Below are 14,163 nucleotides of genomic sequence, written 5' to 3'. Positions count from 1 at the left end.
AGCAATATGTTTGGAACATCTATTTGCAATAAAATCGCAGTATCGAATTGCAATGCATACTGTATCGGCACTTAAGATTACTGATAATATCGTATCGCGAGGTCCATGGCAATTCCCAGCCTTAATGACAGAGCCTCTTTTCGTTTACCCCAGACACGTATCTTGGTGACACACGGCATCAGCTTCCTGCCGCAGGTGGACAACATAATGGTGATGGTGGAGGGCAGAGTGTCGGAGATGGGTTCATACCAGGAGCTGCTCCAACAGAACGGAGCTTTCGCTGAGTTCCTCAGAAACTATTCCCTGGAGGACATCATAGAGGACGAGGCAACAGGTACAACTATCTGTTACTATAGCAGAGGGATTCAGAACTCTCTGAGGTCCTTAGATCTGCTGATTTTCTCTTCCACCTGGTCATTATATGCAACCGCCTGGTTTCCCCGGTGTAAATCAGTGCCTGATTGTAGGGGATGAATTTAATGAAAGCAGTGGAAATGGCTTCAAGATCCAGATCTAAATTTGAGGACTAAAGCATAAAATCATACTATTGCTGTTTCTGCCCTTAGAGAGAGATCTAAAACAGATACTATTGCTGTTTCTGCCCTTGGAGAGATATCTAAAACAGATACTATTGCTGTTTCTGCCCTTGGAGAGATATCTAAAACAGATACTATTGCTGTTTCTGCCCTTGGAGAGATATCTAAAACAGCTACTATTGCTGTTTCTGCCATTGGGGTTCTACTGTTCAGCCTATACCAGTGCCTATCAATATTTGTCCTGGAAGGCGACTGGGTGTGCAAGCTACTGGGTTTTGCTCCAGTCCTGCTCTAATAGATCTAATCAAGGTCCTAGTCAGCAGCTGATTAGATTATTCAGGTTTGTTAGAGTAGGGTTGGAACAAAACCCTGCATACCCAGTAGCTCTCTAGGAGGAGAGTTGCCAGCCCATACCCTACACGTGTAGGGTTGTGTACACCTGCTCCATAATTACCACGGTAACCATGTGACTCAACACCCCACAGTGGATTTGATTGATGAAGAAGAGGACTTCCCTGATGACGTCCTTAGCAACCATACAGACATGGTGGACAGTGAACCAGTGGTCGAGGCAAAGAGGAAGTTCATAAGGTACAGTATAAGCCTCTATAACAATTCATAAGGCACTCATAAGCCCCTGTAACTGTTCACAAGGCACTCATAAGCCTCTGTAGCAGTTCATAAGGCACTCATAAACCTCTGTAGCAGTTCATAAGGCACTCATAAGCCTCTGTAGCAGTTCATATGCACTCATAAGCCTCTAACAGGTCATAAGGCACTCATAAGCCTCTAACAGGTCATAAGGCACTCATAAGCCTCTGTAGCAATTCATAAGGCACTCATAAGCCTCTAACAGGTCATAAGGCACTCATAAGCCTCTGTAGCAGTTCATAAGGCACTCATAAGCCTCTGTAGCAGTTCATAAGGCACTCATAAGCCTCTAACAGGTCATAAGGCACTCATAATCCTCTAACAGGTCATAAGGCACTCATAAGCCTCTAACAGGTCATAAGGCAGTCATAAGCCCCTAACAGGTCATAAGGCACTCATAAGCCTCTTAACAGGTCATAAGGCACTCATAAGCCTCTGTAGCAGTTCATAAGGCACTCATAAGCCTCTAACAGGTCATAAGGCACTCATAAGCCTCTAACAGGTCATAAGGCACTCATAAGCCTCTAACAGGTCATAAGGCAGTCATAAGCCCCTAACAGGTCATAAGGCAGTCCCTCCAGGATTCCTTGGTGTTTTTGTGTGATAGTTGCAGTCCCTCCAGGATTCCTTGGTGTTTTTGTGTGATAGTTGCAGTCCAAAATGCTTGATTTTGCTGCAGCAATTCCGATATTGTCATATTTGTCATAAATGCACTGAAGGGGGAAATGTTTGTTTGACGTGTTACTTGATTGAATAATGTTATGCGCTAAAAATTCTGTTTTTGGTTAAAAAAGAATGGGAGCCATGTTTTTGTTAGTGTGGTGATCGGACGGTTATATGCGATAATATTGCAATGATTTTACTTTTATCTGGTAATAGTGCAGAGATTTGTCAAAACCTCGCATAATATGCAGGGAATTGTTGATTTTGCCAAAAAATTGCAGACCGCAAAATCCTGAAGGGGCTTCGGTATGTTTAACCCCCTCTGTGATAGACAACTGCTGTATTCTATGTGGTTTAAGACTTAAGTTACTATCAAGCATTTTGCGAGAGATTTTTTTTTTGAAAAGTACGATACACACAACGATTGATTGATTGACGGATCAATCACTTCCTCCCTCCCTGCAGGCAGATCAGCGTCATCTCAGGGGACCTGGAGAACCCAAGGAGCAAGTCTGTCCGGAGACGTCTGTGCAGCGAGAGGAAGCACGCTGAGCCTGACGCAGAGAAGAAACTACCCAAGGTGGAGAAACTTATCCAGGCAGAGACCACTGAGACAGGCAGAGTGAGTAGAGATATGGAGATGCATCGTTTAGTAAACCTGGTTGAGGGTGTGGACTTCTAAACTCTCCTACCTCCAGGTGTATTCCTAGACAGTACAACCTCTGACCTCTACCCTCTTAACCCTGACCTTTTATTAACCTCTCTGCTCAGGTGAAGAGCAAGGTGTTCTGGGAGTACGCCAAGGCAGTAGGGCCTCTGCTGACCCTCTTCATCTGTTTCCTGTACGGCTGTCAGAGCGCCGCTGCCATCGGAGCCAACATCTGGCTGAGTCAGTGGACCAATGACGCGGCTCAGAACATGACTCAGGAGAATGTCAGCATGAGGGTGGGGGTGTATGCTGCTCTGGGCATAACACAAGGTGAGGAGACCTGCTGTTCATTACCTTAGGATAAGAATACCTGTCCAGGATAAGAATACCTGTCCAGCTCAATGTGACGTCACTGGTGAAGAAAGTATCTCTACAGTTCAATATTTATTGCGATTACAACGTGGTTACCATTTGTTCATGGTGTTTGGGTCGTTTGTCCCTAAGAGATATTTAGTTATTGTAGGTATTGTTGTGTATGTTTAACTTTTTGACTGTATGACGCTAACTATGAATGGTTGGTTTTGTGTGAGGACTTTGGCCTCTACCCCTCAGTAACACTGGAAGCTTGATTTGAATTTCATTGAAAAGGGACTCCGCATTCAGGAGAGAGGACACATACAAAACCCACTGTCTCCTCAACCCTCACCTCCCTCCCTCCCTCCCTCCCTCCCTCCCTCCCTCCCAGGCATCCTGGTCATGGTCTCCTCCTTCACCCTGGCCATGGGGAACATCGGAGCAGCCAGGAAGCTCCACTATGCCCTCCTGGACAACAAGTTTCACACCCCTCAGTCTTTCTTTGACACCACCCCCATAGGCAGGGTCATCAACCGCTTCTCGAAGGACATCTACGTCATCGACGAGGCACTGCCCTCCACCGTTCTCATGTTCCTCGGGACCTTCTTCTCCTCTCTCTCCACCATGATAGTCATAGTGGCCAGCACACCCATCTTCGCCGTGGTCATAGCTCCCCTGACTTTCATCTACGTCTTCGTCCAGGTATTGGTTCTGTTCTGAGGAGCTAACCGTTGCTTGCTCTGCTCTCTAGGACAGGAGTTTATGGTGTCGAGTTCTACTTTTCCTTTACATTTGTGCTTACGTTCCTGAATGCGGCATGCAGCGTTATGATTGGTGGAGCAGTTTATGTATCCTTTGAACTTTTTGTTTCTCTTCAGCTTTTTGTTTTCCTGTTATCAGTTTGCTCTACTCCTCCCTGTCTCCTCTTCCCTAACCATGCATTCACTTCCTCTCTCTTTACCTACACACGCCAACACACACATACATACAGAGCGTGCCATCTCGAGTCACCAACAGCCGGTACAGTAGTGAATAGTGAAGGAGGCTTCTGTTCTCCTGAGTTGTGTTTGTTGACTGAGACCCAGGAGAACACTGCTGTGTGTTCTTTACGACCTCACGTCCTTCTCAGGGACACGCTGGAGAATGGGGATTTATACTATAGAGTGGCGTAGGATGAAGTAGCCCCGAGGCAGTACAATTCTGATGTTTTTCACTTTTGACCGATCAGATCAGTTCTGAAAAAGATCTGATGTGAAAAGATCTGATAGGATTTGTCAAAAGACCAACAAGTGGATAAAAGATTTGGCCTGTAGTGTGCTGCTGCCCTCTGGTGGTAAGCGAATGGAAAGACAACTTGTAGTCAGTCTGACGCTACAGGTATCTGTCCACACGGAAGGGAGTTAGAGGTTATTTTGTTTCCTGTCTAACTATACAGGGTATTGATTAGCTTCAAGGTTTCCATACAGTGTCTTTACCCTTTGATCCAGGAAATTAATATGAGGGTCCTCTTATGAGTGGTCTGTGAAGACCTGGTATTAGGCGAATCCCAACTTGAGTTAAGATGAATGAGTGCTGAGAGAAGAGAGAGAGAGAGAGATGCTTTCATTTCAAGAAACCACCTCCTCTTTTCAACCTGTTTGATCAGTTCCATAGAAAAGATGTAAAGAGATTTACGTTAATCCTGACGTGAAAACGTGTCTCAGTTTGGATGTTTCGCTGAGGGCTGCTGGGCCTTATGCTTGGTCATCATTTTGTTTTAACATTATGCTTGGTCATCATTTTGTTTTACCATTATGCTTGGTCATCATTTTGTTTTAACATTATGCTTGGTCATCATTTTGTTTTAACATTATGCTTGGTCATCATTTGTTTTAACATTATGCTTGGTCATCATTTGTTTTAACATTATGCTTGGTCATCATTTTGTTTTACCATTATGCTTGGTCATCATTTGTTTTAACATTATGCTTGGTCATCATTTGTTTTAACATTATGCTTGGTCATCTTTTGTTTTAACATTATGCTTGGTCATCATTTTGTTTTAACATTATGCTTGGTCATCATTTTGTTTTAACATTATGCTTGGTCATCATTTTGTTTTAACATTATGCTCGGTCATCATTTTGTTTTAACATTATGCTTGGTCATCATTTTGTTTTAACATTATGCTTGGTCATCATTTTGTTTTAACATTATGCTTGGTCATCATTTTGTTTTAACATTATGCTTGGTCATCATTTTGTTTTACCATTATGCTTGGTCATCATTTTGTTTTAACATTATGCTTGGTCATCATTTTGTTTTAACATTATGCTCGGTCATCATTTTGTTTTACCATTATGCTTGGTCATCATTTGTTTTAACATTATGCTTGGTCATCATTTTGTTTTAACATTATGCTTGGTCATCATTTGTTTTAACATTATGCTTGGTCATCATTTGTTTTAACATTATGCTTGGTCATCATTTTGTTTTAACATTATGCTCGGTCATCATTTTGTTTTAACATTATGCTCGGTCATCATTTTGTTTTAACATTATGCTTGGTCATCATTTTGTTTTAACATTATGCTTGGTCATCATTTTGTTTTAACATTATGCTTGGTCATCATTTTGTTTTAACATTATGCTTGGTCATCATGCTTCCATGTTGTGTTTTTTTTTGTTTTAACCAAACCGTACACTACAACATGATGGCATTTAAGCGCTAATGGAAGTTGAAGTGTTGCTTTTTAGTTTGTAATCAAATGTGTTTTAGTCCTGAATGCTTTAGAATTTGATTTGATAATGAAATTAAATAATACTTATTTTTTTAGAATAATTTTGGTGGCCTGGTGGAAAGAGCATCTGGCATTATGATAATTCATGTAAACAGTAGCTAAATATTCATAAAATATATCGATCACTATCAAATGAATCTATTACTCTATAAGTCTATCAAATGAACTCTGCAGGTGTTGTGACCCCTGACCTTACCATAGTGTGATACTGCAGTGTGTGCTTGCTAGTTGCTTACTGTTATAGCGTGTACCCCAAGGTTTAGATATGTGTTATAGCGTGTACCCCAAGGTTTAGATATGTGTTATAGCGTGTACCCCAAGGTTTAGATATGTGTTATAGCGTGTTTAGATATCTCTTATAGCGTGTACTCCAGGGTTTAGATATGTGTTATAGCGTGTTTAGATACTGTGTAATGCTGTCTGTCTCTCTTCCCCACTGTTTAGATATGTGTTATAGCGTGTTTAGATATGTGTTATAGCGTGTTTAGATACTGTATAATGCTGTTTGTCTCTCTTCCCCACGGCTTTAGAGATTTTATGTGGCCACGTCTCGGCAGTTAAAGCGTCTGGAGTCGGTCACCAGATCTCCCATATACTCCCATTTCTCTGAGACCGTCACCGGCTCTAGTGTCATCAGAGCCTACGGCAGACACGATGCCTTTGTTCTAATGAGTGACATGAAGGTGGATGACAACCAAAAGAGTTACTACCCTGGTATAGTGGCCAACAGGTAGGTGGTATCTCTCTCCTACTGTACGTTCACTATGGACTCTGGAGGACAGTGGCTGCGTTCCAATTGTCTTCATCTACCTCCTTTCCTCGTTCCCATTTTTTGGCTCCTTCTGATCTGAAAGCGGCTGGCTAAGGATCAAAGGGCCCTAGGATTCTCTTTACAAAATGACGGATTCATTTAGTGGACAGTATTTGTCCATTTTGGATTTTTGAGAATTGTAACAGAGACTGGTGCTAAATGTTGAAAGCTCCACAGACTAACATGTTCTGTCACAAATGACATACAGTAAGACATTGGTGTCCCACTTCACAATACGTGGCCCAAAATACTGAATATAGCCTATATTTGCATGGTGATGTAATTACATAAGCAGGTATGGTGCAGAGACATACTGTGTGTCAGTGCTGCTCTAACTGTGTGTGTGTGTGTGTGTGTGTGTGTGTGTAGGTGGTTAGGGGTGCGTATAGAGTTCATTGGGAACTGCATCGTACTGTTTGCTGCTCTGTTTGCTGTGATCGGGAAAGACAAGCTCAACCCTGGACTGGTGGGACTCTCTGTGTCCTACGCTCTACTGGTACAGTACAACATATTCATAGATCTACTGTCCGTCTAACGGTCTGATACACATTTCCATTAAATGGTGCCCATCGACCTGCCACTGCGATTCTGTTGTGCTGGTGTGAATGACGTCACGCTGCTTGCTTAGCGAGTATAGCTTCCTCCTGATTTGGCTCATATTGAGGCTCGAACCAAGGACCACTGCCTCGCAAAAACACTCTGACCGCCTTCCCGAAGCGTCTTACCCAGCCGCGCTCCTGAAAAGATAGCTATGAGGGCAGTGCAAGTGGGGCCTCTTCAGGCTGAGGAGTTTCACAGATCCCCATCTGCTACACTAGGTTGGAGATAGAACCCAGTGTTTTAAAAGCGATCTGGTATGATGATGTACGACAGCTTAATGACGCTGCTTGTGTTTTCTCCCAATAAGCATCACTCATGCTACAGTACTGTGTTGTCCTGGTAACAGGTGACCATGTCACTGAACTGGATGGTGAGGATGACGTCAGATCTGGAGAGCAACATCGTAGCCGTGGAGAGAGTCAAGGAGTACTCTGAGACCAAAATTGAGGTACAGAGCACACACACGCACACACACTGCTTACTAGGGTAGGACATTTACATATGGAAATCAACCAATGAACCAGGTCTAATCGCTCAGACGTACAAGGCAAAGTGACAGTGGAAATGTTGTGTTGTTGCCCACTGTTTGTTAATAAAGACCACCTGAGTTCTGTAAATAGTATTTATATATATATATATTTTTTTCATAAGTGTGTTTTTATTTTGGGCTGTTTGGCTGCCAAGTCAGACTCACAACCATAAAAGACTAATACAAGTGGAACTAGATCTATAACTTGGATATTATGTACCGTACAGCGATTCCCTTTGATGTGGAGGGCTGGGCTATATAGCACACTGTACATTTCAGACTACTTTGATCATTAACTAAATATAACCCCCTCTTTACTGATCACGTGGTTGAGTTTCTAGAATACTGTGTTTTCTGAAATACGGCTCTCATCAACCTCTGCGAAATGTGGGCAGCATTTGCAAGTGTATTGTTGCGCATCATTGTGTTTGTGTATGTTGCAAGGCCCCATGGGAGGTGGAAGACAAGAAGCCTTCCCCTGATTGGCCATCCCAGGGGAAGGTAGAGTTCCTTGACTACAGTGTGAGGTACAGAGAGGGACTAGACCTGGTCCTCAAGAACCTCACCCTCAGCGTCGTTGGAGGAGAGAAGGTGAGAGCCACAGGCCTGAAATGGTGTAGATTAGTGAGGAAAACATGCGTTTTAGACACGGTGCGTACAGATGCCCGCGACAAGTCCTCAAATACAGTCGCAGATTAATGGAGAAACTTGACACCGTGAAAACACCTGGAAAATGTTCATTTTGGGGTGAAAAACATTGCTTTCGTTTGCCACTCGGAACATGGTAAATGGTTAACAGAATGTACCCCCAATGAAAGGACGCTGTACTCCTGCCATCACATGTTATACACAGATAAAATGCTGTTTAGTTTATTAGAACAGGTGCTGATGTGTGTATCGAGCACGCAGATATCTGTAACAAGTGTTTGAATAGAGACGGGTAAAACTGCAATGCTCGCTGAGCGTGCAGGTTTCCGGAGGGTTTCATTATGTTGGCCTGCGTGTGTTGCAGATAGGTATCGTGGGTCGTACTGGGGCTGGTAAGTCCTCTATGACACTGTGCCTGTTTCGGCTGTTGGAGGCGGCAGGGGGAGAGATCACCATCGACGGGGTCAAGATATCGGAGATAGGGCTGCATGACCTGAGGTCGAAACTCACCATCATACCACAGGTACACACACAGACACACATACACATTCACACACACACACACACACACCCTACACCTTCCTCACCTCCACCTCCACTACCCTCTCTACGTCCCCAGGAACCAGTGCTGTTCTCAGGCAGTCTGAGGATGAACCTGGACCCCTTTGAGAAGTACAATGACGGGGAGGTGTGGAAAGCTCTGGAGCTGTCCCACCTCAACAAGTTTGTCAGCAACCAGCCGGCTAAACTGGAGCTGGAGTGTTCAGAGGGAGGAGAGAACCTCAGGTAACATCCCAAACATCTTAAACAACGGCATGTTTTCAGACACACCTGTAGAAGGCCTTTACCTGTAGAAGGCCTTTACCTGTAGAAGGCATTTACCTGTAGAAGGCATTTACCTGTAGAAGGCCTTTACCTGTAGAAGGCCTTTGTAGAAGGCCTTTACCTGTAGAAGGCCTTTACCTGTAGAAGGCCTTTACCTGTAGAAGGCCTTTACCTGTAGAAGGCCTTTACCTGTAGAAGGCCTTTACCTGTAGAAGGCCTTTACCTGTAGAAGGCCTTTACCTATAGAAGGCCTTTACCTATAGAAGGCCTTTACCTATAGAAGGCCTTTACCTATAGAAGGCCTTTACCTGTAGAAGGCCTTTACCTGTACAAGGCCTTTACCTATAGAAGGCCTTTACCTATAGAAGGCCTTTACCTGTAGAAGGCCTTTACCTATAGAAGGCCTTTACCTGTAGAAGGCCTTTACCTGTAGAAGGCCTTTACCTGTAGAAGGCCTTTACCTGTATATTCAGGTGGGAATTAAAACTAAACTTAACAACATTTGGAATACAAACATGTCTTTATTAGGATATTCTCTTAAGGATGTCTCTGAATCTTTCTTTTTAGCTTTTTGTACCTTTTCACATTTTACTCGTCTGGAAAATAATGTAATATATTTGTGTGTGTGTGTGTGTGTGTTCAGTGTGGGCCAGAGGCAGCTGGTGTGTTTAGCCAGGGCTCTACTGAGGAAGACGAGGATCCTGATCCTGGATGAAGCTACAGCAGCCATCGACCTAGAGACCGACGACCTCATCCAGTCAACCATCAGGACACAGTTTGAGGACTGCACCGTCTTCACCATAGCTCACAGACTCAACACCATCATGGACTACACTAGGTAATGTGCAATACATTGCACACACACACACACACACACACACACACACACACACACACACACACACACACATACATTCAGAAAGTATTCAGACCCCTTGACTTTATCCACATTTTGTTATGTTACAGCCTTATTCTAAAATTGATTAAATCAACAACAACAAAAATCCTCACAATAACCCAAACAGGTTTAGAAATGTTTGCCTCCTGTTTCCATTGATCATCCTCAACTTGATTGGTGTCTGTCTGTGGTAAATTGAATTGATTGGACATGATTTGGAAAGGCAGACATGAGGTCAAAGGATTTGTCTGTAGAGCTCCGTAACAGGATTGTGTCAATGCACAGATCTGGGGAAGGGTACCAAAAAATATCTGCAGCATTTAAGGTCCCCAATAACACAGTGGCCTCCATCATTCTTAAAGGAAGAAGTTTGGAACCACCAAGACTCTTCCTAGATCTGGCCGCCTGGCTAAACTGAGCAATCGGTGGAGAAGGGCCTTGGTCAGGGAGGTGAGCAAAATCCTGATGATCAAAGCTCCAGAGTTCCTCTGTGGAGATGGTTGTCCTTCTGGAAGGTTCTTCCATCTCTGTAGCACTCCACCAATCAAGCATTTTTGGTAGAGTGGCCAGACAGAAGCCCCTCTTCAGTAAAAGGCACATAACAGCCCGCTTGGAGTTTGGCAAAAGGCACCTAAAGACTCTGACCATGAGAAACAAGATTCTCTGGTCTGACGAAACCAAGATTGAACTCTTTGGCCTGAATGCCAAGTGTCACGTCTGGAGGAAACCTGGCCCAATCCCTACGGTGAAGCATGGTGGTGGCAGCATCATGCTGTGGGATGCTTTTCAGTGGCAGGGACTGGGAGACTAGTCAGGATCGAGGGAAAGATGAACGGAGCAAAGTACAGAGAGATCCTTGATAACCTGCTACAGAGAGCAGATGAACTCAGACTGGGGCGAAGGTTCACCTTCCAACAGGACAACAACCCTAAGCACACAGCCAAGACAACGCAGGAGTGGCTTTGGGACAAGTCTCAATGTTCTTGAGTTGCCCAGCTCTGGTAGGAGACCTGAAAATAGCTGTGCAGCAATGCTCCCCATCCAATCTGACAGAGATCTGATTTGACAGGATCTGCGGAGAAGAATGGGAGAAACTCCCCAAATACAGGTGTGCCAAGCTTGTAGCATCATGCCTCAGAAGACTCGAGGCTGTAATTTGTGCCTAAGTTGCTTCAACAAAGTACTGATTAAAGGGTCTGAACAATTTTACAATAAGGCTGTAACGTAACAAAATGTGGAAAAAGTAAAGGGGTCTGAATACTTTCCGGATGCACTGTATAAACGTACATATACTAAAAAATCTAAACGCAACATGCAACAATTTCAAAGATTTGACTGTGTTACAGTTCATATAAGGTAATCAGTCAATTGAAATAAATTAATTAGGCCTTGATCTATGGATTTAACATGACTGAACAGGGATGCAGCCATGGGTGGGCCTGGCTGCCAAGTGGGTAGGCCTATGACCTGCCAGGCCCACCCATGGCTGCATCCCTGTTCAGTCATGTTAAATCCATAGATCAGGGCCTAATTAATTTATTTCAATTGACTGATTACCTTATATGAACTGTGAGCCAAGCCCAGCCAATCGGAATGAGTTTTTTTCCCCACAAACAGGCTTTATTACAGACAGAAATACTCTCGGTTGTGAGGTCAGTTGGACATACTGCCAAATTCTCTAAAACGACATTGGAGGCAGCTTATGGTAGAGAAAGGAACATTCAATTATCTGGCAACAGCTCTGGTGGACATTCCTGCAGTCAGTGGCATTGTGTTGTGCAACAAAACTGCACATTTTAAAGTGGCCTTTTATTATCCCCAGCACAAGGTGCATCTGTGTAATGATCATGCTGTTTAATCAGCTTCTTGATATGCCACATTTTTCAGGTGAATGGATTATCTTGGCAAATAAGAAATTCTCACTAACAGGGATATCAACAAATTTGTACACAAAATTTGAGAGAAATAAGCTTTTTGTGCATATGGAACATTTCTGGGATTTTTTTTCTTCATTTCAGCTCATGAAACATGGGACCAACACTTTAAATGTTGCGTTTTATATTTTTTGCTCAGTGTACATACATACATACATACATACATACATACATACATACATACATACATACATACATACATACATACATACATACATACATACATACATACATACATATTTTGATCAAAGATGCTGTTTTTGTATCTTGTTAGGTTTCTGTAGAGAATATATGACCTAACAAAGTTATGAACGATTCTACTTCTTCTCTAATTTGCAGAGTGCTTGTGTTGGACAAGGGACAAGTAGCTGAATTTGACACTCCTTCAAAACTTTTATCCAAGAGAGGAATCTTCTATGGAATGGCTAAAGATGCTGGACTGACACAATAGCCTCTCCTCTATAAACCTATTGTGCCTTCTGGCAGAAAACAGAGTGCCAGTGAATGTATCCTTTTATACGCTGTGGTCTACTGCAAAACCAGAATGAAACACTTTTTAATGTAAAGACATTATTTTTTTTTTTTTTTACATTTTTATAAAGAGTGAGTTTCAGGATGAATCCAGCTATTTTTGTACCGTACTGTGTTTCTTATTTAAGCTATACATTTTATTACTAAGAGATGTCTGATGGGGAAGTTGGCTCAGTTCAATATGTGATTCCTTTGTGGAGCGTGTATGCAAAAACTTGAATTATGTACCACCAAAATATGAAAGATGACAATGCCTTTATTAAAGAAATTAAGACTTCCTTGTTGATGTTTCTGTGATGGTTTTCATAAAACATGTTAACTACTCTGGTATAACCTACGCTACAACAGCAACATTGTTAGCAATGTAGGGGAAAACCAATGTGGAACATTTAGCTGAAAACATAGGAATTAACAGGATATATGGTTTGATACATACATGAAACATGTGGCCTAGATGAATTAACACTGGAATATTACAGCCTGCAGGTTCGTAGCTTCCACCCCTTCATCACCCACAAACACACACCAACTGACACTTACAATGTACCTGATTGACTGCTAAAAAATATATATATTATGTCTCTGATACGTTAGGCAGCAAGGGGCTAAAAAATAGCCCATAGCAATATGTGTAGCCTTAGAAAAATGGTCATGAATCATTTGCTAACATCAGATAACATTCATATATTGGCCATCTCCGAGACTCACTTAGATAATTCATTTGACGATACAACATCTACAGAAGAGACAGGAATGCCTATGGGGGAGGTGTTGCTGTATATATTCAGAGCGGTATTCCTGTAATGCTTAGAGAGGATCTAATGCTGTTGAAGTGTTTAAGCCTATTCTTTTTGGTTGTTGCTAAAGGCCACCAAGTGTTAATATCCCGTATCTAGATAGTGTGAAATGCTTAATAGGTTATGTGATGTAAACAGAGGTCTACTTTCTTGAGGACTTGAACATTGACTGGTTTTCGTCAAGCTGTCCACTCAAAAGGAAGCTGCTCACTGTAACCAGTGCCTGTAATCTGTAATCTGTTTCACGGTATTAATCGACCTGCCGGAGTGTTTACGAATAGTACAGGAACAACATTATCCACAACATTATCCACATGTATTAAATGTTTACTACAGCTGCATAACTCTGTTCTAAAGCTGTATCCACATCCATCTGATGTGATGATCACAATTTAGTGGTTTATATCAACAACAAAAAAAGACAAGATTCCAAAAACTGGCCTTAAAATAGTGTATAAGAGGTTTTATAATGATTCTTATGTTGAAAATGTAAAAAAAATGTGTTGGTCGTCTGTATGTAATGAGGAGCATCCACATGCTGCACTTGATGCATTTATGAAACTGTCTCCGATTAAGAAACGCACTTAAGGCTCTGTGGATTGATGAGGAATTGAAAAGCTGTATGGATGAAGCAAAAGGAATGACTAGTAAGTCTTGCTGCACAGCTGATTGGCAAACTTACTGTAAATTGAGACAAGAAGAAACTATTATGAAACTAAGATAAATTATATAAAGTATGATGGAAAAAAGCATTGGAGCATTAAATGAAATTATGGGTGTAACCGATGTGAAATGACTAGCGGTGGTGTGCGCTAATAGCGTTTCAATCGGTGACGTCGCTCACTCAGAGGCCTTGAAGTAGTTGTTCCCCTTGTTCTGCAAGGGCTGTGGCGCGATGGGTAACGATGCTTCGAGGGTGGCTGCTGTCGATGTGTGCAGAGGGTCCCTGGTTCGAGC

At 42.5% G+C, this 14,163-nt stretch overlaps 1 protein-coding gene across 1 annotated transcript in view; it reads left to right on the top strand.

Moving 5' to 3' along the window:
* Window positions 1–12,687, top strand: part of LOC100313950 (ATP-binding cassette, sub-family C (CFTR/MRP), member 3) — a 54,221-nt gene extending 41,534 nt beyond the window's left edge. The window contains exons 19-31 of the mRNA XM_036946073.1: window positions 154–334; window positions 1,022–1,127; window positions 2,316–2,472; window positions 2,622–2,829; window positions 3,245–3,555; window positions 6,164–6,363; window positions 6,814–6,940; window positions 7,391–7,492; window positions 8,018–8,164; window positions 8,586–8,744; window positions 8,841–9,007; window positions 9,690–9,884; window positions 12,218–12,687. Of these exons, the coding sequence (XP_036801968.1) occupies window positions 154–334; window positions 1,022–1,127; window positions 2,316–2,472; window positions 2,622–2,829; window positions 3,245–3,555; window positions 6,164–6,363; window positions 6,814–6,940; window positions 7,391–7,492; window positions 8,018–8,164; window positions 8,586–8,744; window positions 8,841–9,007; window positions 9,690–9,884; window positions 12,218–12,329 (2,172 nt within the window). The 3' untranslated portion in view covers window positions 12,330–12,687. The remainder of the gene's footprint in view (window positions 1–153; window positions 335–1,021; window positions 1,128–2,315; window positions 2,473–2,621; window positions 2,830–3,244; window positions 3,556–6,163; window positions 6,364–6,813; window positions 6,941–7,390; window positions 7,493–8,017; window positions 8,165–8,585; window positions 8,745–8,840; window positions 9,008–9,689; window positions 9,885–12,217) is intronic.
* The last annotated feature ends 1,476 nt before the right edge of the window (window positions 12,688–14,163 follow it).

The sequence above is a fragment of the Oncorhynchus mykiss genome, chromosome 16, assembly GCF_013265735.2.
Source record: "Oncorhynchus mykiss isolate Arlee chromosome 16, USDA_OmykA_1.1, whole genome shotgun sequence".
Classification (NCBI taxonomy): Eukaryota; Metazoa; Chordata; class Actinopteri; order Salmoniformes; family Salmonidae; genus Oncorhynchus; species Oncorhynchus mykiss.
The sequence above is the reverse complement of the archived record's forward strand: the minus strand, read 5'-3'. Positions and strand labels throughout refer to the sequence as shown.